The 23,545-nt window shown below is 45.9% G+C and overlaps 3 protein-coding genes across 5 annotated transcripts in view; all 3 read left to right on the forward strand.

The window, feature by feature from the left end:
- The first annotated feature begins 4,362 nt into the window (after positions 1-4,362).
- On the forward strand, positions 4,363-8,082 carry LOC119396775 (uncharacterized). 2 transcript variants are annotated; one of them, XM_037664100.2, is made up of 3 exons: positions 4,363-4,490; positions 6,596-6,904; positions 7,813-8,082. In XM_037664100.2, the coding sequence occupies exons 2-3, from the start codon at positions 6,612-6,614 to the stop codon at positions 7,964-7,966; spliced, it is 447 nt and encodes a 148-aa protein (XP_037520028.1). In that variant the 5' UTR covers positions 4,363-4,490; positions 6,596-6,611; the 3' UTR covers positions 7,967-8,082. The 2 variants fall into 2 exon arrangements, with proteins under 2 accessions (XP_037520028.1, XP_037520027.1); XM_037664099.2 differs by having other exon boundaries at positions 4,365-4,490; positions 6,593-6,904.
- A 599-nt stretch (positions 8,083-8,681) lies between these two features.
- Positions 8,682-16,902, forward strand: LOC119396774 (MKRN2 opposite strand protein). Its single transcript, XM_037664098.2, has 4 exons — positions 8,682-9,143; positions 9,406-9,455; positions 9,797-9,962; positions 12,001-16,902. Exons 1-4 carry the CDS (start codon positions 8,914-8,916, stop codon positions 12,221-12,223), a joined length of 669 nt encoding a protein of 222 aa, XP_037520026.1. The 5' UTR covers positions 8,682-8,913; the 3' UTR covers positions 12,224-16,902.
- Positions 16,903-21,203: 4,301 nt separating this feature from the next.
- Positions 21,204-23,545, forward strand: part of LOC119396776 (diacylglycerol kinase theta) — a 64,809-nt gene continuing 62,467 nt past the window's right edge. For both annotated transcript variants that reach the window (XM_049417216.1, XM_049417217.1), the window contains exon 1: positions 21,204-21,717. In XM_049417216.1, coding sequence (XP_049273173.1) covers positions 21,429-21,717 — 289 coding nt within the window. In that variant the 5' untranslated portion in view covers positions 21,204-21,428. The remainder of the gene's footprint in view (positions 21,718-23,545) is intronic.

Consider the following 23,545-nt stretch of genomic DNA (forward strand, 5'->3'; position numbering starts at 1 on the left):
CTTTCTTGCTCTCTGTTTTTTTTTCTATCTCTTTTTCTTGTCTTTTTTGTCTTGTCTTTCTATGTCTTTCTATTTTTTATATCTTTATTCGCTTTATTTCTCTCTATTTTTCTCTTCCTCTTTCTTTCTGTCTCTCTTTTTCACGTGTTCGTATTCGTTCAACACTCGCACCTGCTGTACACGGTAGTGGGGCTTGCCCAATTCCTGTGACGCATACCCACCCGAGGAGTTTTGCACGACGGAGCACGAGTTACCGATAGCTTAAACAACTTTAAAGCGAATGAAAAGAGCACGAGCCGATTCATGAAGAGAGCTCGTGCCGGTTCATGATGACGATAGTGTTTTACGACGGAGTATAAGTTACCGACAGCTACGGCTTCGCTGTTAATATGAAAGGTACAAAGTCACAGGTCATTTACTCATGTGCGCACGAGCCGGCCATGGCCACAGTAAGAACATCGAGTGAGCAAAACAGGAGCTTCTGTTGTCACAGTCATGTCGCAAATAACTCCGTAGGCCTGTCAGTACCCTGATTAACCTATTATTACAGCACTTATTACAACATAATTACTATACATTTCTCGGTTATATTACTGTGAATAAAGATGGAGCGTAAGGCATGCGCAGCTGAGGAGTACGTAGGTACTAGGCAAGGTGGCTCCACATTCTTTCTACTTTTCTTGATATGCGTCGCTACATGACAAATATACTTTACTGCTATATCTTGTGTGCGTTTCACCCCATACATACTCTTACTGTACCGCAGCGAAACTTAGTACAATGCTTCATGCAAAGCATTAATGTATTGGGGCGAAGCCTATCGCAATGAACAGATCGTTGTGCAACGCATACAAGATCCGCGTTATTCTTGATAAACTCTTGATATTCAGTACACTACTTTTTTTAGAATCACCTGCAGTCTTCGCTGGAAAGCCACATATGATCGCCACGTATGTGCAACTGTACGCGTTACGCCTTTCAGTTTGGGATTACTTTCAAGATGAGTCAAGTGCGAATGGGACTTGTCAGACGAATAGACTTGTCAAAACGCTGGCTCCGGTGGCATTTCTTGTTCGATGACTTCTCGTCATTTCCGTACCTACCACTCGTAACTCGTTGCATAGAATACGGCTCCGTATCGATACCCCTATGGATACACCTTTTTAGCTCATTCTTACGCCATTGTCATTGTGACCAGACGTCCCGATTTGCTCTTTTGAATAAAGGTAAAAGAAAAAGAAGCATGTCGTAAGAACACGAAAACGTGTTGTCTACACGAAGACGCGGACCGAATGAATCCCAGCGCGAACAACCGAGACAAGGACGACAAGAAGGACGTCTTCTTAGAGTCCCTGTGATTCATCATGCATCACCAACTCGCCCAAGTTTTCGCGTTACTCGGAGCCAAAGTTCTTTTCATTCCGTTTGTTTTCGTTAACTTCAGTCATTAACTATTACTGCAACCTTTGATTGATTTATTGAAGGTGTGCCGCTCATCTTCCCATGTCATATCTCATACGCCTGCATCACCAGCCTTTCTCCGCATCGTACACGTGTCGGCCACTTCGCCGCACGCGACAGCTCGCACCACGACCTCCGCTAAACACGCTATCTACCACCCACCCGCGTCTACGGGCAAGCGCTCCGGGAATCTGGTAATGGAAAAGTAAATGGCACAAAGAAGACCGCTTCATCAGCGGAGGGGGCGACCACATCTAATACGCGCTGGCGGCGGGGCGATCATTGGCGGCGGTGTTGGTCCTGGCGGGACGCACATCGGAGTCACGGGGGCGCCGCTTAGTCACGGCGGAGGCCACGCTGCTCCCTTCATCGCCCGGCGCACGTGCGGCAGGTGCTGAGGGACACTCTTTGTGCTGACACAGCTGCGGTTCGGCTTTGGTTGCGCGCTCGATTACGGCCTCGTTAGGGACCGGCTCCGGCTGCTGGTCGGCCGAGGGCCCTTTTGTGCTCGCGGGGGCTCAGCCCCCCGCACTACAACACCACCTCGAAACCCCGCGCTCGCGGTTGTCAGCGGCGTGTTGTTACACCGCCGCGGTCCCGGGACAAGTGGCGGTGGAGGGTGCCTGCCCCGAGGAGGGGGGCGGACCTCGATCTGGCGACCCCTGAGGGGTGTAGATTGTACAAACTGAGATCCGAGCTTCGAGCTTGGCACCGCCTCTCTGCCGGCTGCCGCTTTAAAGTTCTCTTCAACCTTGGGTGGCCCGCGAGCCGGCTGCTGCCTTCACTGTTCTTCTGCCTATCTCTCTCCCCTCCTCCTGCCACCCCTTCAACTCCCTCTCCTCCTCTTACAGAGTCACTGAAACACCAGACAGCCATATCACTTCATGGCTCCCATTCGCGAAGGTTCGCTGCCCATCCCCCTACCGCGAGCCCTTCAACACCGTGGCCTTTTTGTCTTTAATAAAGATACGTGTGGGGTGCCGTCCTGGAAACGCACTCTTCGCAACTCGTCGCCTTTCCCTGCTGAAAAAAAAAATTGAGAGGGAAGGAAGTTAGATCAATCTTTCTGTCCGCGAGTTGGTTAGCCACTTCCCTTGCAAAATGTGCGCGATTGTAACATAACTTCGTTAACTTAAACTTCCGTCACAATGCGACATGGGGTTTTCACGTCGCTGGCTTGATTGGGGAGTAATTCATACGCTTAGGGAAGCACATACCTCGATGTGTCACACTAAAGACATGTCCGCTGGCCTGACGCTGTTTTTCTCAAGACAAACGCATAAATAACTAGGGGTGCGTGAATAGTGAAATTTCATCTCGAATCGAATTCGAATCGAATAGTGCCGAACAGTGGCCAAAAATATTGAATATCGAATCGAATATCGAATAGTATTTTTATGCGAAATATGCACCGCCAGTTACGGCAAGACAAAGGAAAAATCATGGACGCCACGGTGTGCTGACAGCTTCATTACGCACTTGTTCGGGGGTGGCTTTTGTTTCAGCTTTTATGGGCGCGCAAGCATGTTGATTGAAGAGCCGCCATTCCAGTCAGCAGCGCCACTCCTAACCTCCTAAAAGAGGGGGGTATGGTAGGTAGCTTTTTTTTTTTTGCCCATATGGTCGCGCAATACGATTCATCTGAGAACGGTAACGTTGTGCTTCATCGCCATGGGTGCTCCGGGCCCAAAAATCTTCGGGCGCCCGTTCAGAGCAGCGTTTTAACTGCGCGCCGGAACGATGGGAGTTTCTGAACGAGTGGTGCGGTGCGGCAGTGGCGAGTGCCCAGCATGAACAAATTTTTATATGTAAGGCCAATCACCGAGGGTTTCGCAGGCCAAAGTTAGGTCGTTTTAAGGCTCTTGCGGCGCGACCGAACTACGCAAGAAGTCCGTGCCTTCGTTTCGGGAGCGAAGATGTGAAGGACTTGACAGTTTTCTCATGTGTTTTTCTACCTGCGGAAATGACATAATCTCCTTTAAGATCAACATGCGCTCGCTTTTGAACCAGGATGTCGGTGAAAGTTTAATGAAAGGCGACGTTAGCGTTAGTTTTAGCCACCCTACCCTAACCAAGTGGCACCATTGGCATTTGTCGCGTTTTTTTTTTTATATTCGTCCTGTCGAATTATTCGAAACTTCGAATACTAGCTATTCGAAAGTTGAATCGAATTATTCGATTAGGAACTATTTGATTCGAATTCGAAACTCGAATATTCGCACACCCCTATAAATAACCCAATGCCAACCGTAACATATGGTCTTTTGAGTCGTCCCGTTTTCCGAAACTAATATATTAATTGTTGGGGTTTAACGTCCCAAAACCACGATATGATTATGAGAGACGCCCTCCGGAAGTTTCGACCACCTGGGGTTCTTTAACGCGCACCTAAATCCCAACTACACGGGCCTCAAGCTTTTTCGCCTCCATCGAAAAACGCGGCCGGTATTCGATCCCGCGACCTGCGGATCAGCAGTCGAGCCCCATAATCACCAGACCACCGTGGCGGGTGGTTTTCCGAAACTAATATAGGTGAACCTGGAAAGCGTTACAGATGAAATTGGGCGTGTTGCCGTTTTCACGGGCTGCGTTGGAAGGCGCACGTGATAGCAAGAAGAACATTTGATGATTTGTGTTAATTAGGCACGCACGAAGAGCGCACGGTAACGTGCGCTGATGTTTACAACCTGTTTGAATGAAGGCGCCACAAGACTTCGCCGAAACCGTGAGCATTCAATAACCGTTGACGCCGCGTGGATGCGAATAAGACGCCCTGAAAAACAATGCTTCGGAGAATAACATGTCAGAGCTGTCGTCCGAACGAATTCTAGACTGCGTAAATACGTTCAAGGATGCCTGTATTCGCTTTGTACGGCGCAGCTGCTCGCAATTGCATTGTTCCACGCATTGTTGCGGAGGCTGTGGAAATAGTTCGCCGAACGGCGCTGGCGCAGCTGCCTTGAAAGAAGATATTTGGGCCACGTCTCTGCGCTTCCTCAGACGATACGCGCGCCTGGATCTAACCTAACGTAAGTGTTTTTTTTTTCCATAGTCGCAAGTACATACGCTGTTTGCGGTCCTAAGTCTATAGCATTCGCAAAACAGTTAAAGAAGAAGAAAAGAAAGAAAGAAACGAAATGGGACAATAGCTGGGCCGTTGTTACACTGACATCCAGTGTGCATTAGTGTATATACATGATACCGATGTGGAAAACAACAACAAAAAACAACAACAAAAAAACAGAAGGACCCAATTAGCTGAATACCAGCGCTGTTTCAAGTGCAAAGACCAGAATAAGGAAAGCCCTGCCATAACAAATCGGAGGGTCGTGCGGTTCCGGTTCCTTTTATTTCGGGGATACACGCGCATGCGTTGAGATTCGGCTGTCCCGGAACTTCATATAGCTCTGTAGTCGTGCGGCAGCTTTTCGTGAAGCTTAGCATGTTTACATGTTTGCCAATGTAGCACTGTCCGGCATGAGTGTTCGCACTGGCAATGTCGTCCTTGTGGAAGGTGGGGTAATTGACCCCTGCTGCTGTCGCCTCTGACTACGTTGGTACAGTGGAATCTCGTTGACACGTTCCTCACGTGAACCGGAAAATAAAACCTATTATGCAAAAAATGGTATTAACCAAAAAGGTTAAAAAAAAGGAGGAAAATATGCATACGCCGTCAGCAATTCACTATTATTGAGCAACAGTGAAGTGGCTGGCGCTGCACTTTCTTGTTTTCAACGCCTAGGAGTAAGTCATCATCGTAATTAGACGCTGCGGCTGCGCCTGGCAGCGATCTTTTCGTTGCAAAATCGACGCCGCTGCGGCCTCAGCGGCTCTGCAACGTGCAGATCGTGGCTTGTTGGAACGCGGTTTGAGCTATGTATACTATACCGAAGAATAAACGCTGGAGTTCTAGATATATCGGTCAAGATCATCTTTCGCGATCGCATTATCCAATTTTGGGCAAAAGTGGTTACGGCGCTCGACTGCTGGCCCGAAGGTCGCGGGATCGAATCCCGGTCGCGGCGGCTGCATTTTCGATGAAGGCGAAAATGTTTGAGGTCCGTGTGCTTAGATCTAGGTGCACGTTAAAGAACCCCAGACGGTCTAAATTTCCGGAGCCCTCTACTACGGCGTCTCTCATAATCATATATCGTGGTTTGGGGACGTTAAACCCCAGATATTATTATTATATTATAGTTTTGGGCAAACATGGGATCGTATTAAAGGCATGAAGATGCGTTATTTCCAAGGAACGTTGGCCGGGAACAAAAAGAAAAACGTATTAAGCCGAAAAACGTATTATGCGGAATCGTATCAAACCAGATTCTACTGTAGTTGTCGCCAACAAAAACGAACTGATGAAATGTTCTGAGACATTTTCGCGTTGCTCCAGGCGATAGCTTACGTATAGCTAAACTATGCGACTGAGACATGAGAGTTACACAAAAGTGACCTGCACAGTTTGCCTGCAGAAAACAATAAAAATAAAATAAAAGAAGAGCGAGGAAGTCCATTCCGTTTACTTACAGATTCTTCCAGGGAACCATCGGCTCGTTAAATAAACTGCTTATGTGCTTCCTGCCTGCTTTACAAGATATCGTGTACTGCAGCCTCAGGGGCGTATCCAGAAATTTTTTTCGGGGGTGAGGGGTTCAACCAACCTTTATGTACGTTCGTGCGTGTGTTTGTGTGCTTGCGTGTGTATATACACATGCGAAATTTAAAAATTCCGGGAGAGGGTGTGCGGGGGGTTCGAAGGGTCCACCCGGTACAAAGGGGAATTAGCCACATATCATCATCATCATCATCATCATCATCATCATCATCATCCTGGCTCCGCCAGTGGTGTGTTGCGCACATTGAATTTCCCCCGCATTCTCTACCCGCCGTCCTTGTTAGCTTAGCGGCTAACGCGGGTTCGATTCCCAGCCGCATTTCAATGAGGGTGAAACGGAAAAACTCCTGTGTACTTTGGTGCTCTTTAAGAGCCCCTGGTGGCCCAAGTTAATCCATACTCCCCTAACACGACGTGCCTCATAATTATATCGCGGTTTTGCCACATAAAGCCACAGAATTAATTTTTTAAAATTAATATGTCGAACTTTTGTGTGTGATTTTTAAATCTTTCCAGGAGGCTGGCAAGACTGACCATGGATAGCCCATGGCTTACGGTTCTCACACTTGCATTCTTGTGCGCTTCCTCGAGCTACGCGCACCCGCAAGTCAAGTCGTTCATGGCCAGCTCATTCCAGGAAATGAAAACAGGTCCGCACGGTACGGTGTTGGGTCGACAGGGCTACCACGACTCGTTGGGCCACGGGCGCTTCATCTCCTACACGGTCGACAATGAAGGCCGCGTCCATGTTAGGCACGACCCCTCTGTGAAGGCTATCCTGACTAACATGGAGCAATCGGCCATACCGCACGGCTTCCACTTGTTCAGGTATACACACGAATATGTCCAACTAACTGAAAGCGTTATGTACCACTTACGTACCGTAAACTCTTATCTGATCTCTCTCTCTCTCTTTTTTGCGCACCCGGGCCGACGTGACGCCTTATAATCTCACGGACACTAATTTCTTACGAAAATCGAACAAGCGAAAAAACAAACAAAAACCAAAGAAACACAATATAACATATCTGCATTGACTCCTCGCTTCAAGCAGGATGCGTGCGGCCTAACGACGCTAATTTGATGGAAATGCGTCCTCGCTGATTGATATTGGTGACTGGGACTGACACACGATAAACGTTGACTGGGATGCATCTGCATGTGCCGCACACTGTTGGAATTAGCATCGCACAGTGACTCGCCAACCCAAACTGCGATTTTCGAGACGTTAATAACCTATTTGTTGGCACAATTCCCTTTTTTTTAAGAACTGTTTATATGGTTCGAACGGTAGCTTTGAAGGTCACTATACATGTGCAACAAATTCATGGTAAGATAACATTTATTTCCTGAGTACATAACGAGTCAGTAACAAGAAACAAATAGAGATGACACAAAGGCTTTCATTAACTTGATTTGCAGAAATCGTTTGAACATTAGAAACATTTGATTCGTCAGTGCAAGCTCTAGGAAATTGGGCGTGTTGCCATTTTGACAGGCCATGTTGGAAGGCTCCTGTGACGCAAGCAAAACATACATGATTTCAGTTAATTAAGACACGCGCGAAGAACACAGCAGGGGTCAATCGCATTATAGGTTTTGCTTGTGAAGGTTGCTCGATGACTGGAATCAAATGAATCACTTTATGGGAAATGCCTGTTGTTTACTACTAAAAAGAATAAAATAAAGAGTAGCTTGTCCATTATTAATTTTATTAACCCTTTTCTTTGTAACAGGCCGCTATTCAATCCCGCTTTTGGTCTGTCTGCGTTGCATCTTCTACCGCGACTCCACCAGCCATTCCTGTGTCTCCTGAATCCTTGCAGCAGTGATCCGTACTACAACCGGCATGGTGATCAATACATGCGAATGATGCACGGCATTGCTTAGGCTTTCGTTGCACGCCCCACCGACGAAAGGTTCTCGGTGTCGTTGGGTCGTACACCAAATTCTTCCATGCTGCCGTTTTATACTTAGCCAACAAATAAAGGATACAGAAATGGGGACATCATTTTTTTGGTTTCGTGTTTCTTTACGCTTGCCTGAGGGATTGAGTCGGTTAGTTAAATCGCTGTTCCTTATAAAACGTAGCCCCAACACACGAATATATTATAAAGGGTGGCGTAAACAATATGCGCATCAACAAACACCTTCGAAATCTTCGTACCACATTAAAAAAAAATAAGGAAGAAAGGATTGAAGGAAGAGAAAGCAGTTATACATCAGTAGGTGAAGAAAAACAACAACAACAGCAACAACAACGACAACAGTTACAAACGCGAGACAACGCTCTAACGCTTATTTGAACTTCCCGCGTCACCATGGTGAGAAACAAGTCCCTCGAAAATTTGCCTTAGTTTCGTATTTTGATGTAAATACAAGAAATAAACAATATATAAATAAAAAAGCACGGTTTGAAAATTGTCAACTTTATTAGGGATTATACGCTAGCTTTATAAAAGCTTTTTTTAATCTTATAGCCTCTAAGATTCTCAATTACGTTGTTTTAAATCTCCGAGGCTATGTGTATTTCAGTGCTGTGTCAAATCAGTCCTTGCAGATGGCAGCACCATATGCACTGCACAACAAACTCGCTCGCCCAGCGATGTCGCGATTACGGGCTGCCTTCGAGTTCGTAACAGGATAAACTGGCTCCCGTTACCGCATCTTCCTGTGCCAGTTTTTTTCGATGGCGGAAAGTGAGCTGAAGCGTATTTGCCTGCGACCCAGAACTTGGCCGAGCGGCAGACTCTTGTGCTCGTAACCCACTTGAGCCGTCGCATGCAAGTGACATCGTGACAGATTGTGCATGCGGGCTCGGTGTGCGAAACCGGTGAATGGGTGAAACCATGGAGGATCAGGATCTGGCGATCTTGTGTTTCCAGCACTGCGAGAAGCGTGCCAACGTATTGTGTCTGCGTTTGCCGAAATGCTGCCCCATCTGTGGCCTCGAGCTCGAAGACGCCGAACTACGAGTGCCTCCGTTCAGGATACCGTATCCTTTCAGAAACTCGCAGAAATCTCCTTGCTGTGTCGTCATCAAGCCGTCGAAAGGCGACTTTCTGCAGTAAGTGTAACGCCGCATTTTCGTCCGATATTTGTGTCTCCCGTGCGCACTGTCACACTTGCACGCTGTGCTCTATGCTTCCTTGCGGTGTTGTGCATCCTTACGCGACTTCAGCTAGTTTAGCTTGTATGCTCCGCGAAATAGCACTGGCTCCGTGTTTTGTCGAGGAAACAAGAGTGCATATTTGACGATGACTTGCACGCCGACTCTCTTGTTATGGTAAGGTACCACCCACTCATGTCACCTAACCCTTTCTGTGCAGCCTGTATTCAAGTTCATTGGACCTGCATACTGGAGTGACGGACTCTAAAGGTACGGTAACGAAACAGATACAAAGCGGTAATGCTGCTATATCAAAGCGACTTACGCAGTGATTAGTTGCTATGATATTGCCCGTTAAAATTATGCGTCAGGTAGCGCTCACAGAGTTTTGTTCCTTGATCGGGAATATTAATTCTGGTGTTAGATACCTGATCGATGCGCCAAGTTGTTCAAGTGCATTTTTTGCGGCCGTTTACGATGTCTGTATAAATGCCGCTGCGATGCGTACTGATACTGTTGATTGGTAGATAGTCAAACTGTAGTGCTCGGCTTATTATGTAAAGAATTTTGTCCGAGGCTCTCGCATGCTTGCCTTCTTCCTTCTTCATCAGGTCAAGTTCACGAGTACGACAAGGAAGGGCTCAAAGTTGCCAAGCAGCCCGTCTGGTCGCAGTGCATTGTTGTGCCTGTCATCACGGAGGAGGGAACAGCCTGGCATGAATTCTGGGATTACACTTTATCCGTCACTGAAAGCCAGGATGCGTGGGACAGCAAGAGGTATGCTTGTCTTATGCAGGCAATGTTTTGCTCATCTCACAGCTAATACTACCCTGAACTGTGGTGAATGCCTGCATACTACTTGGGCTTTTGAGCAGTTCTGTTTCCATTTGATCTTATTCCTTTCAGTAAGTTCCTTTTTTTTCGTTTCTGCACTTACAGTATTGTGGTGTCATGTGCAGGACTGTTTGCCTATTTAGGGAAGCCAGTGCAAATGTTAGCCTTCACAATACTTGAACTTGCGATGTAAACTCTTGGTGCTGACTTGCTTGTTGTACGTGAGCGGTCAACTATCACTGCTTAGCCTCTCATTCAATGAGCATTACTGCGAATACTTGTCTGCTTCATTCCAGGTGCTTTGCGGTAGGTAGGTTCCTGTACTTCCTTGTTCTGGGCCTCTTTCATTAAAAAGAAAAATGCATAACTGATGGGACCTTTGTCTGAGCATGCATGATAACATGCATGCTCAGACATGCATGCCAAAGCTGTCTAGCTCTTTGAGATGTATGCTGCAGGTGTCACGTGCCAGTTTCTTACATTTTTTTCTTGTGGGAGCAAGCACATTGAGACGCTGTATTAAAACTGCACCACCTTTGCCAAGGTCCCAAATTCCCTAGTTCTTTCCTTGTAGCAGCTAACGCTATATGTGTGCTGTATGTCATAGTGCTACCTTTGTGATCAGCTTTATAGGAACAGGCTATGACATTTCTTTGCCAGAGTACAGGTATTGTTGCTTTAATGTTGTCCATGTGACATAGATGTGGCTACATATGGCTGTATAACACTCAAGTTGCAGATCACTTTACAAACCATGCTTGTCTTGTTTACATCAGTCCAGTACCCCTGTAGAACACAGATGTCAGAATGTTATGTTGCACATAATGGGCCGAGTAGACACCATACCATCATTGTCAAGCAATATTTGTTGTTACCGTTGTCATCCTGCTGCAGTCATTGCACATATGCTTACGCCAGACACAAAATCGCTCACAGCACACAATCATGTCCGTTCGCTCGGTAACATTTTGCAGAGCCCCAAATGACCAACTACCCCCAAAATGATTTGCATAACATCGACTTTTATGGTGTGTGGGATCTGCATAACTGTTCTTCAAGTCTTATAAGTACCAAAGCTAGCATTGCTGTAATAAGATCTTTTAAAAGTTCTTAATAATTACCTCAATATTAAACTATAGTAGAACCGTGTTATTGCATTTGTTGGGGGACCACGCAAAAAAGAATGCACAAACTGGGAAAATGTAGCATCCGATAGCAGTTTTTCACATAGGCAAATTTTTTATTGGTGAGCAGAAGAATGTGGCATGACAGGGTGCGTGCTGCAAAAGCTATTTGGTTTATTGGTCACATGGCAAGAATGTAAGTACGTGTCAAAGTTGTATCTTCCCAGGCGACAATTAACCACCTGGCTAAATACCAGTAAGATACTGATAGGCAATTTTGTTGTTTCTCGTGAATATGGCACCAAAGAACAACACTATGACCGTTTTCAGCGGTGTCGTGTGGCAATTGATACAGAGGCTATCAAAGCTTTTAGATGTAACAGCCGGGAAAAGAAATGTAAGGAACAAGAAGCCACCATAGAGGTGTGTGATGTTCCAGAGCATAAGAGCCGGCGAAAATGTAACCAGGATGTGTGAATGATGTTTTACTGTGGCTTTAATTTCTGCTGTACTAATTTTATAATTGCACTTAAACAAAGAAACTGAAGATGAATACTGGATGACTCGAATTTCTCATGAAGCTCTGAAATTTACCATGGGGAGCTAAGGTCACCCACAATGATTGGTAGATTTTGCTTTGATGCGGGATGCTTCAAATGTTGCTCTAGGCTGCCACATATTCGCTCTAAGTTGCCACGTTCTTCACCATTTATTGTTCTGTCATTGCTACTCCTTTTGTAATTGTATTGACCACCCTGTTTGGACCATGAGTCTGCAGTATTGAATAAATAAATAATACATAAATAAGTTTGCTTTTGCATAATTTGATGCTCACCAAGTCATTTTCTTTGTTCTAGGTATGATGAAAAGGAGCACAACTGTTACTCTTTTGTGATAGCGTTCCTGCGAAACCTACAGATACCGCAGCTGCGGCCGTCGCTGAAGGACAAGCTGACCTTTTCCTCAGATTTCCTCGTCCCGCAAACGAGGAATGTTGCCCGGTACATTGCACTTTACAGAAAGCTCTTGCAAGACGGCACGTACGTCAAGCGGTGCGAGCCATATCGAACCCAGACTTAACAGTTGTTCAGTAAAGATGAGGAGCACAGACGGGAACACGGACGAAAAAAGAGGACTGGGACTTGCAGTGCTCGACCCATCATCTTTCTGTGCCCGTATTCCAATTTACGGTCCTTTATCTTTACTGAATATACACTAATGAACCCAGCTAAGTACTGTTGAGATAACAGTTGTGTAGTGTTATGTCCAAGTAATTGTTATGTTGACTTCTAAGCGTGAGTGAACAAGAGCAACTCAATTTAGTGAACATGAACATCGAAAGTGTGTAACTGCTTAACCAAACAAAAATCTGAAAACGATTTATGAGATGTAAGAGCTCTGTATATAAAATTCACTACCTTATAAACTACTTGTAAATATCAAATTGTGAGAGAGTAATGTTATTACATTTACTGTGTTAAATGGGGATAAAGAAAATCATGGTCTAAGCTTAGTTTTCATTCCACGCAGAGGTGTAGAGTAATGTTAAAATACGTACTGTATTTTCTTGCATATAACCCGCACCCCAAACTTGTAACTGTACAGAAAGAAAAAAAATGTGCATATAAACCCTGCACCCCCACTCTTTAAACAAGTTTTTCTGTTTTTTGATGCGGGTTATGTGTGAGAAAATACGGTATGTGTGTCTGTACGACTGGAACATTTCGTCTTGTTTCATGTCTAAAGAAATCCCAACTATGCTGTTGCTTGATGTCTGAAGCATAGTGGGTCTGGGCTTGTCCTTAAGTCATTGTTGTACGGTGATTTTTATTTTTGTGCCGCATCTATTTTTGCATACGTAGGTTGAATCTGTTTGTGCTTTGGTGATAAGACACAGCTCTTGTTTGACATTGCATAGTTACAAAATTACGTGTAGTGTCGAAACAAGGCTCCCGGTGATTACGTTGCATTCACATGGGCATGAGTTCTCAAACTGCTGATCTATTCTTACCTCCCGGTGTGTTTACATTTTATTTATATACTAGCATCGCATCCTTTTAGAAGCTTGTTTGTTGCTACCTTTATTATCGCAATATTTTCTGGACCATAGTATACACCTGGTGTATAGTACATGAAGGCTGATTAAGGCATAAGATAAACTGCTTTTTTTAGATATGTGGCATCCGGTGTATAGTTCACAAAGACGAACTCCAGTTAAAAATGCCTTTTTTTTGTTCCTTTAGCTTTTGCACATGCTTTGCTACACTGAGCTTGAAGCAGGCTCTTTATGTATCTTCAGTAGCACTCGCTCACGCGCCACATGCTGCCAAAATGAACTGGAAAATAATGCATTGCTAGTGTCAGCAACTGTCATTGTGAAGCTCGTTTTATTAAGTGATAGTCTATGGGAAACATTTGCAGGTGAAATCTGGCATCATTTTCTCCTAATGTGCTTTGGTTTAAAAAAAAAAAAAGCCGGGCGCAGCTTGCACTAGTGGCGCAAGGCTAAAGTCACAGTGGGTCTGATCGGTTCCTAGCTGTTCCTGGTCATACGAAGTGATGCCAAGTTACACGAAGTGATGCTAAGTGATGCCACGTTATACGAAGTAATGCCAAGTGATGCCAGGCTCCAGTCGAGTCCAGCACAGCCGCCTCTTGCCGTTTCGGCCGTACTCTGTCGTGGACTTCGTTAAACTGAGTTGAGTCTAGCAGTCTTGCTTGGCAGCATGCTGCCATTCCCGGTAAATGGTTTCCTAATCGGCAGTGGGGACTGTCTTCAGTCTCTCTCTCCTTGTCTGTGTCCAGCGCCATGCACCACTGCCACACGCTGGCTTTATACAGTATGAAGAAGCGCATGCGCAGTTGAGTTGGCTGTGACGTCACGTCTGTCGTGACAGAGTGGTTGCACGCAATGTCCAGGTAGGTGGGCTGGTGGCGGAGCAGTGTATGGGCTAGCAAAACAGGCGCGCAGCTGTGCAGCTGGTTGCTAGGCAATGAGGGGTGACGTCATCATGGCACGGAGTTCTTTGTTTGGGTTGGACAGATTACAGCCGGCTTAAACTGCTCCTTTGTTAAAAAGAAAATGTGGCATAGTCTGATTGTACATATAACCTGCCCCCTGCAAAATTTCATTATTCAAACTTATATAGCCTGTGGACTGTAGTTAAGAAAATGCAGCGGTTCATCCTTGTGTTGAGTGGCAGTACCTCTTTGATAAACACATTTCATTTTGGCCTATTTGAAATTATGTGTCGCATACACTGCCTCATGCATGACGTGATCTCGAAACCTGAATGTCCTTCTTTTAAATGCTTTTTGAGGGGTGATGGATAGTGTTTATAAATGATTAACTTTTGCATACTGAGGCTATGCCTAAACTTTTGGAGATACTGTTGTGGCTTATACCACACTAATCTCATGACCGGTGGTTCTATAACATGCTGCCAAGTTGATGGGTGTTTCTGTACTTTGTTACAGTGAGATTGAGGTTCCTGAATTCTGTAAGCATTCATGCTAAAGATATTCAGTTATTACATGTGCACACAATGTGCTCAACATTGAACATCTTTCATAGTCAGTATCAGTAGAAGAACAGTAGTTAAGGATGCTTCTATTCACATAATTAAGGAAGTTTATGTAAAGTTAAAACCATTCTTATTATAGAGGCAACAGTAATGTGAGACAGCCATATTTTATTGGTGACAGTTCTCCTAGTTAATGAAAATTTGGATGTTTGTACCATTCAGAACAATATTACTAACATACCAAAGTTAAAAGTACAGTGTTCATGTATTGAAGTGCGGCAACTTAGGGCTAAGTAGTGCCCATATTATTGTTTCCACTGTCTTCAGTTCGTGTCATATCTTTGTAAATTCGACCCAAACAGTTACATCAGAGTCAACATTACCTTTCATTGCCAGGTTTGTAGCAATATGACGCTGTTATCTCGAGCAGTTGCACATAGCAGTCGTTAGATTACTAGAGACTGGATTCACAGAAAATGCACTGGAATCTATGCTGCCACTCTTGCTCTAACTAGGGATGAACGAATAGTAAACTTAAGGTTCGAAGCAAATTCAAAGCAAATAGCGATTTGGTCGAATAGTTAGAATAGTATATATTATATTATTAAGGAAAATGAGCATTTTGTGATGACCCAACTAACTTGAACAATATTTTTAAGAATTGGAACTAGGCATGTGTGAATTTTACTTTTTTGATTCAAAGTGAAGTGGAAATAACTTCGAATAGTAGCAAGATTTTTATAGCAGTAGGGTGCAAGTTATAACTGGTACAATGTTACGTTTTAAACTACACACGTTACATTGTTACGTTTTAAAACTTACTTTACCCAGTGTGTATAAGCCCGTACAACACACTTCTAAACTTAAAAAAATAATTGATTGAGGTGAGTGCAATATGTATAGTCGCGCTCAATATGACTTGTAACGCGGGAGCGCGTGGCCTCATGAGTTCAAAGGTTCCGTATGGCTTCAACTTGTATTCATTTCAACAACTAAATGAGATTTTCTTATTTGGGCTCATCTCCAAGTGAGAGAATAGCATTTAGTTATGGAAATAAGGGCAAGTGGAAGCCATGCGCAGTCTTTGAACTCGTGAGACCACGCGCTCCTGTGTTGCAAGTCATATTGAGCGTGACTGTACATTTAACCTTGAAGTGTGGCTTCACAGCAGTGTGGATCACCCCTGGATGGGTAGATGACTACTGGATGGGGGGTGGGGGGGGCAGTGAAAAAAACTTTGCAGAAGCTTATATGCGCTCAAATATACATATATTCGTTCATTTCAAATTATCTAAATTTGTGTTGAAGCGAATTTGAATACTGTAATATTTGTTCGCATATTCGAAGTGCCCGAATATTCGCCCATCCCTAGCTCTAACACATTTTATGGACATTGTTACATTTTTTAATGTCCTATAACAAGCATATGTGACGAATTTGTAACTGGGCTACTTTCTTTAATGTTCTTCTTTCAAAATTCTTTCTGTATAAATGCATATGGTGGTTTTAAAACTTACTTTACTTAGTGTGCGGGGCAAGAAGAACTGCATATTTACTGCACAGTTTGTGCGTTGTACATACCTATTGCACGTTAATGGAAAGACAGAAATATAACTGTTAGCAAAGTACATTTAAGAGAAATACTGATTACATACTGAACTTAAAAAGCTGCGAATTTTGTATTTTTTAAAAATAATTCATATTACACAATATTCTTGCTGGGAAAGTTGTGTCCTTTAGTGTATTTGTTTGAACACATAAATCACTTTTACGCATATATTGTTCAAAGGAGTTGAGTGTGCATTTCTGTTGACACTTATATGTTGAGACAGTGAAATATGTTCAGCCGGTTGGTTGTTGCATTTAGTGTCCATTTTCTTGTGTATTTCTTGTGTGAATTGAAAAAGGTATGTGCACGTTTGCTAAGTTCTTGTGCTAAGATGAGGTAGTTATGCTAAACATGCCTAACTATTTTATGACATGCAGTATCTTGTCTAATCATGGCTTTTACTTGAAAAGAAAGTCCTTAGTAATCACTGATATGTTAGTTTCACAAAATCCCGGTTCGTAACATGCAAATGGTTGTGGTGTCGTTTCATACATTTTCGTGTGATGTATATAGCAAAGCATCATGTTCCCACCTATATTTTTGACAGGCAAGATGTTGTAAAGCACGCCTTCACATTCGAAGACGTTTGCAGTCAATAAAATACAGTATTTTCTTATTGTACTGCACATGCTTGTTGTTTTCTTGTACTGACACTGCACTGAGCCACTGTCAAGTTGCTGCCTTAACAAGTGAGAGGACTAGGTGGTACAACGCCAATCCACCTGGGTACCAGATACCAGATACCAGATCCATGCGGGAGGGACATGACGGCGACGGCAAGAACCCGTCGAGAATGTCCATATAATTGCTATCGCAATAAAATGCAGCACATATTACATATTACGACACCCCCCCCCCTGGGTAGCCGCAAGCTGTCCAGAATTTTTCGTAAAGTTTACTATTCCGAGCTGATTACTCTCACGAATGTTTCAAGTTTTACGAAAAAATAAATTCTATTCACGATGAAGTTCTGTTCGTCGGTCTCCGACCATACACTTGGAAGCTTTTTGGTTGTAAGTGTATGGTAAAAAGTATATTCAAATCCGTGCCGTCACATTGTAGTGCCGGGACTGAGCTTACGGCGCGAAAAATTTTTTTTTTGCTTTTCGTTTTTTTTTTTACAATACTTTACCTTTTGCAGTGAAAAGAGGGAGTTTGAAAGAATACTACATAGGATCCAGTGCCTCTTCAAATTGAATATCAAAAGTCTATGGCCCGAAAGTGAACTGCTTAGCCAGCGTCAAAGGGATAAGGTTTACTTCTGACATGACTTTCAAGGATTAACTGTGCGATAGATTTAAATGCCACGAGACAACACGATTGCTGCGAGGGACACTAGTGGGAGGTGCTGGATTAATTTTGACCGCATGTGGTTGCCTAAAGTACCTCATAAGCTTTATTGCCGGCGTGATTATATTGTATTTTGCAACCCTGGTATAAAGCGGCCGGGATCCGAACACGAGACCTCGTATTCTAGTCCTTACATTCGTACCAGGTGCCAAATTCGAACCCGAGGCCTTGTAATGTGCAGCACAACACCATAGCCTCAAAGCCAGCTTGGCCGGGTACCGTGAAGAAATTGTGTATTGATGCACTAATTGTTTGTATGACTTTCTACGAAACTAGCTCTTCTAGGAAGCATTATTTATTGATTAGAATAAAAGCAATTACCATCGGCAGTGAACATGCCTATTGTGCGAGGTACACCAGTCGTTTGAACAAGTAATCGCGTATTGTCTCATGAGGTGCAGTTTGGAGCGCACTTTTTTTACTGGGTCTCATTTATATAAAATGGAAATCAATAAAAGCGGGGAAGAGGGGCATCGGGGGGGAGGGGGGTCCAACGGCACTACTAGTAATATATTATAATTACGTATTATGACTCGCTTCACGCAGTAGGCTGAATGAATAAACAAGCTGCATCCCTCCATTAGCTTTCTAGTCTAGCTCATAAATAAAAACAAAGTCACAGTTCACCGCTAGGGCGAAGAAATAAATGCGGTAGCAACAAATTGTAGTGTTATGCGAAGTGAGGCTGGCAGCTAACGGTTTTGTATCCGATCTCGCGTAACTACAAAACGCTGGTGTAAGAGAATACGGCCGCTCCAGGGAGAGATGCTCTCCGCATAGTCACTTTGCGTTGAGAGCGCAGCGCGTAGAAGGGTATACGAGCCGCCTGCTGTGATGGCTGTCGAGATAGCGCGCGCGCCAGCGATCGCGACCGCGCCCTTAGATTCAAAGTTAAAAGGTGCTGCTCGCGCGACAACCCCCCCCCCCTCCTCGCGTATTTTTTTGGCCGTTAAAGACGAGCGGGGCGTTTCCTGTCTGCTTCGACGGCAGGCCGCTCGAGCGGGGTGATGTTATCGCATGCACCCTCTGAGTGACGGAAATGGGCCGGCTCGCCCGATCTCTGCTTCGGCCGCGTTCATCGCCCCGCTCGCGCGCTTTTACCCGCGGTAGAACATACGATGCGCGGGGGGAACTTATCAACTTGGACTTCATGCGGGAGGGACATGACGGCGACGGCAAGAACCCGTCGAGAATGTCCATATAATTGCTATTGCAATAAAATGCAGCACATATTACGAGATAACATTAAAGTATAGTAAGGCACTTTGAGAGCTTTCAAATGAGCATACTCTCTATTTTAGCGTGTTAAGGGCACGCTATACTAAATATCGTCTCCAATCAGACCGCAGCTTACGACGAGGTGGAATTTTGATTAAATGTTCTTCCTTTTTGTGCATTGGCAAATACTTGGTAAACAAGGTGGAACTTACCTCATCTGCTTTGAAAATACGTGGAGTAAGTTATTTTGTTTGTTTTATGTTACACTGAAATTCTAAAGCGGCCTTGGCACCGCAGGGTTACATTGCAAAAAAAAAGAGGAAGAAAAAATGTCCATATAAACATGCATGCGCGAATTTTCCTACGAACAATTTCTTTAAGAGTTAAGTTTACGTTTCTGAAAGCTCTGATTTCCCGTAATGAGTTTGTATTTACTTGGAGCGCTCAGATTATTTTGAACCTGTCAACGAATTCCCGATTCGCAAGCGTACCGAGTATCGCGAATCCAATCGAGTGGGCAACGCCTGTAAAGCTGGCTTCTGCAAATAGCACGCCACTTAGGCGGGGAAGTACCCTTGCGGGTGGTGATGCTCGGTTCTCGTACTTGTTTTGTTCTATTCTTATTCAGTGATTTGTTTACAGGAAAAGCTGTGTTTGTTTTATAGCAAGCTTGTAGTAGAGGTTTAATTAGTACGCCTCAGGTTAGGTTATACTCCTTTCATCTAAACAACATAGACAATCGTTTAAATTTTCGAATAGTGGAAGTACTTGTGTATGGAATGACACGTCTAAGGATATGGATGTATTCAAAATTCACAAGTGTTGTTTTTTAACTGAGTTAATAAAACAATGAATGTAAACAATAGCTATATCTGATACTTTCAGCTTTGTCGTTCTGATACGCTACTGTACCGTTCTGATACTGTACGGCTTGTTGAAAAATTGGCGAATGAAAAAAGTACATGTTTTCTTTTTCTTCTCATGCAGGACTGTTTAACCACGTAGTGTACAGAACGCTAAGCGAAAATGTCTGGCATAATTATTGCTTCTCGACTGGACGATGCCAAGAGCGTGTCTAACTTGACAGTAGAAGCGGCAAACTAGGCAAGCCCGCCGAGACGGACAGAATGAGGTCGCAGGTGAGCTAGACGCGAGCTCATTGCCAGGAATGCCAAATGCGGACTCGGCAAGAACGAAACTGTCGCGTGAGGCTAGAACGACGCGCCGGTGGGCACCGCGGACGCAGAGCGAGAGGCCGTCCTCCTTTCCCAAGGCGCGTCGTCCGCAGCGCCCCCTCGCCGCGTTCTCTCCCGCGGCTCTGCTCCGCGGATCAGGCCCGAGAGAGTGGGGCTCTCGTACACCCGGTGTATTATCGGTGCCGTTGCGTGTGTGTTTTGGGATGCGAACCGGCTGGCCGCCCTCGGATTCCTGCCGCAGGCCCCATGACTGGACTCTGACGGCTTCCCCGCGTCGCCGGGAGGGGAGCCGAGAAAAACCTCGCGAGAGGAATCCGATGAGACGACTGGAGCGGCCAGCAGCACCGAGCGCCGCCGCCGCGGTGGGCCTCTTCGATCCCGTGGCTGCTCTGCTGCTTCCTCCGTCGTCGACCGCACCGATGCGCACCGCCGGGCCTGCCCTCCGCTGTGTGCGATTGAACCGACGGCTCTAAACAAGACCCGAGGGCAAAACTGTGCGCACTAGCCGACGTGACGTGCCCGTTCTGCGATCCCCCCTTCGGCACAGCCCCGCTGCTGCTTTTCGTTTCCTCGGCCGCCTCCCCCCACCCCCTCGATTCGGCGGTGTCCTCCCCCCTTTCCCCAACTTTTTCCCGCTCGCGTTGGTGTGTGCGGTGCTCGTACGACGACGATGGCCCGTCGAGATCGGCCGGCAAGAAGGCCTCCTCGCAAGCCTGCGACGCCGGAACAGCAGCACCATCCCGGCGTTGCGTTCGGGAGCCGCACGTCGACCCGTGGAGCGGCCACTGCAGCGGCGGCCTCCGGCGGCTTGCCCGAATGCGCTAACCCTCGTTCCGAGCTCGGGCGCCGCTAAGCCTGTTGTGCGAGCCGCGGTCTGCCTTTGGCCGTCAGCGGACGCCGCCCGGCGAGAGTCGGGCCCCACATACGACGGCCCTGCGGGCCGACCACCGCTACCGGGACTCGAGGAGAAGCCGCGCTAGCAGAGTGTACGCTTTTAGGCCTGACTGAGAAGAGGGGGGAGGAGGAGGAGGAGGCCGTCTTGTGTTGTTTCTTTCCGCCCCGTCGGAGACCGGTGGTCGCGGGGGCGACGCGGTGTGCCCTAGCCTGCCGGCGGTCCTCGCGTCAGCGTGTCCGCCAGGCAGTACCTGCCCCAGAGCACGGCCGGCGGCGTACGAACGGTGCGGTGACATGGCAAGCTGGCGTTGGGCCGGGGACTGACGCGTCCCGCCGACAGCCTCAGCCGCAGGGTCGGGAGCGTCGCGTCGTCGGGCGCGACATCGGCGTCCGTCTCCTGCGGGGTTCCAAGACGCCGCTGGGACGCGGCCCTGTCATCGCCACCGGCTCGCTGAGCGCAAGCGGTGGCGAGCTGCTTTCGGTGCTGCAGAAACATGGCTTCGTCGGCAGCCAGGCCTAACATGGGCGTCGGTTCGAGCGAGCCGCAGCAGTGCTCCTCCGAGCCCGAAGAGGAAGCCAGTCCGACGTCGGCCGCTGGTGCTGAGGGCTCCTCCCAGCAGCAGGACGAACAGCAACAGCAGCAGCAACAACAACAGCAACAGCCGGAGTACGAGACAGGCCACGGCCACTACTTCACCAAGCGGACTTTCCACAAGCCCACGTACTGCCATCACTGCACCGATATGCTCTGGGGACTCATAGGTCAAGGGTACATTTGCGAAGGTACGTCATCCTCATTGCCTCGCCGCTGTTTAATTCCAGAAAATTGCGCTAACAGCAGTGCATTGCTTTAGTCCAGTCGTGGAAGCAGCTTGCCCGCAGCGCCAGTCGATTACGGATGACCTGTATAGAGCACACTTACTGTCGTGATCTTCTGCCTGGTACACTTTGTGATTTGAAAGCACTCGGTATTTAGTACTCCAGTAAACGTCATTGGATGCCTAGAGATATACTCGTCAACGAGAAAATGATTTCGCGAAAACTAAACCTCTGACCGTTAGGCCTAGACGACACGTTGATGCCATGCATTCAACTATGCCATTCATTAGTGAATCTGTTGCCCGCTGTATTGCTTCGTGTACAGAATTTATATGCAGGAAAATGTTGTTCAACGCGTTACTTTTCCTATCTGGCGATGAAGTTAATTAAGACACTGAAGCCGCACAGACACTTTTCGTGTTTGACGTGAACGAGTCTAAGGTCTCACATTCACGGTAAGTTCAAGGAGACGACATTTTTAAGGAGAAGTGTATGTTGAGCGCTCAGCCAGCATTAGTGATCGCATAGTTTAGGTTTACTTTTGCCCCAGAAAGCATTGACCACGATTTTAATATGCCCACGCTGAGCTTTGCGGTACAGTACCACCATACTACTCTTTGAACACGTTTTTATTGAGGACGGAAACGTGCACACGAAAGTAGATATGTTAAACTTGAATCAACCCTAAGTGCACGCAATTATTCTTCGTTGTTGCACATTTAGCATGGCGAGTAGGCCTAATTTTGGAGCATTACTTACCGGCTTCATTTCGCGGCCTCTAGCCTGTTCTCACAAAAGTCTTCGCAAACCATTTTTACCAATAGCATGAGGACCCTGCCACTTTCTTCAATCGCTGAGTTTGTCATCAGTGTCTTTCGAGCTGTTTTAAACATTACAGCCGAAAATAGCGACGGCGCTATAAAGAACAGCAAGGGCAGCAAGCGTTTATCAGCCGACAGCGTGAAGAATGAATGGGAAAATGCGTGATCCTTTGCGAGTCGCAGGCTTCACAAGAACGCACGTGCCCCACTGGTTCTTGCTATTCTTTCGCATCACATCACAACGCAACTTTTGCGGAGGGTGGTTAGCTCGTTATCGGTTGAAAGTGGTGGGTCAGCGTTCGCTTAAAGGCCAGCACGGCGTCCGTGAAAGCTTTAGAACGTTGGAGCCACTACCTACGTAGTACATAGGGGGAAAGTTGTTACTTCCTCGTCGTCCAAAGTCTGCTCTCTGCAGTACAGCCACACTATACTGAGAAAGTACGCTTTAATGTATTCACTTGCCAACGCACGCCGTCTTTCAGGCTTTCTTGGAACACTTGACAACTCAACGTCGTTCAGCGGAAACGTACGGTGTCGTTATGCAAATGAGCGCGTTGTTTGCTATACGGGAAGCTTCCCTGGAAAGCATGCCGGGTATATAAATTTAACGCCGCACACTGTGCACCACGATTGAAATACAATGTTTTCTTTGTGTAACAGTGTTGTCATTCTTGAAATACAGGACGCAAAATGTGTTCGGTCGCTGCTTCCTGTTTTTGTCGCAGGTTGCCATGACTACCCACCCCTTTTAGAGAAAAATGTCAGCTTTTTTAATATTTTTTCTTTTGTCGATAGCAGCTGGTCTTATAGTCCACGGAAGCCTCGTGTTCGCTTTTAAATGGGACTGGCTCCGTCTTTTTATTTATCTTTCTATTTAAATTTTTTCATCCAGATATTTGCTATATTCTAATAAAACTCTGTGTGAACATTGTCCCGTTAGGAATATAATAATAATAATAATAATAATAATA

This window comes from Rhipicephalus sanguineus, chromosome 6 (assembly GCF_013339695.2).
Source record: "Rhipicephalus sanguineus isolate Rsan-2018 chromosome 6, BIME_Rsan_1.4, whole genome shotgun sequence".
NCBI classification, from domain to species: domain Eukaryota; kingdom Metazoa; phylum Arthropoda; class Arachnida; order Ixodida; family Ixodidae; genus Rhipicephalus; species Rhipicephalus sanguineus.

Bases quoted from the DNA above. Each gene is read 5' to 3' on its own strand.
- LOC119396775 (XM_037664100.2), top strand. From the start codon at position 6,612: ATGGATAGCCCATGGCTTACGGTTCTCACACTTGCATTCTTGTGCGCT. The intron at 6,905-7,812 runs GTATACACACGA...TCTTTGTAACAG, and splicing joins CACGGCTTCCACTTGTTCAG to GCCGCTATTCAATCCCGCTT.
- LOC119396774 (XM_037664098.2), top strand. From the start codon at position 8,914: ATGGGTGAAACCATGGAGGATCAGGATCTGGCGATCTTGTGTTTCCAG. The intron at 9,456-9,796 runs GTACGGTAACGA...CTTCTTCATCAG, and splicing joins TGGAGTGACGGACTCTAAAG to GTCAAGTTCACGAGTACGAC. The intron at 9,963-12,000 runs GTATGCTTGTCT...TCTTTGTTCTAG, and splicing joins GATGCGTGGGACAGCAAGAG to GTATGATGAAAAGGAGCACA.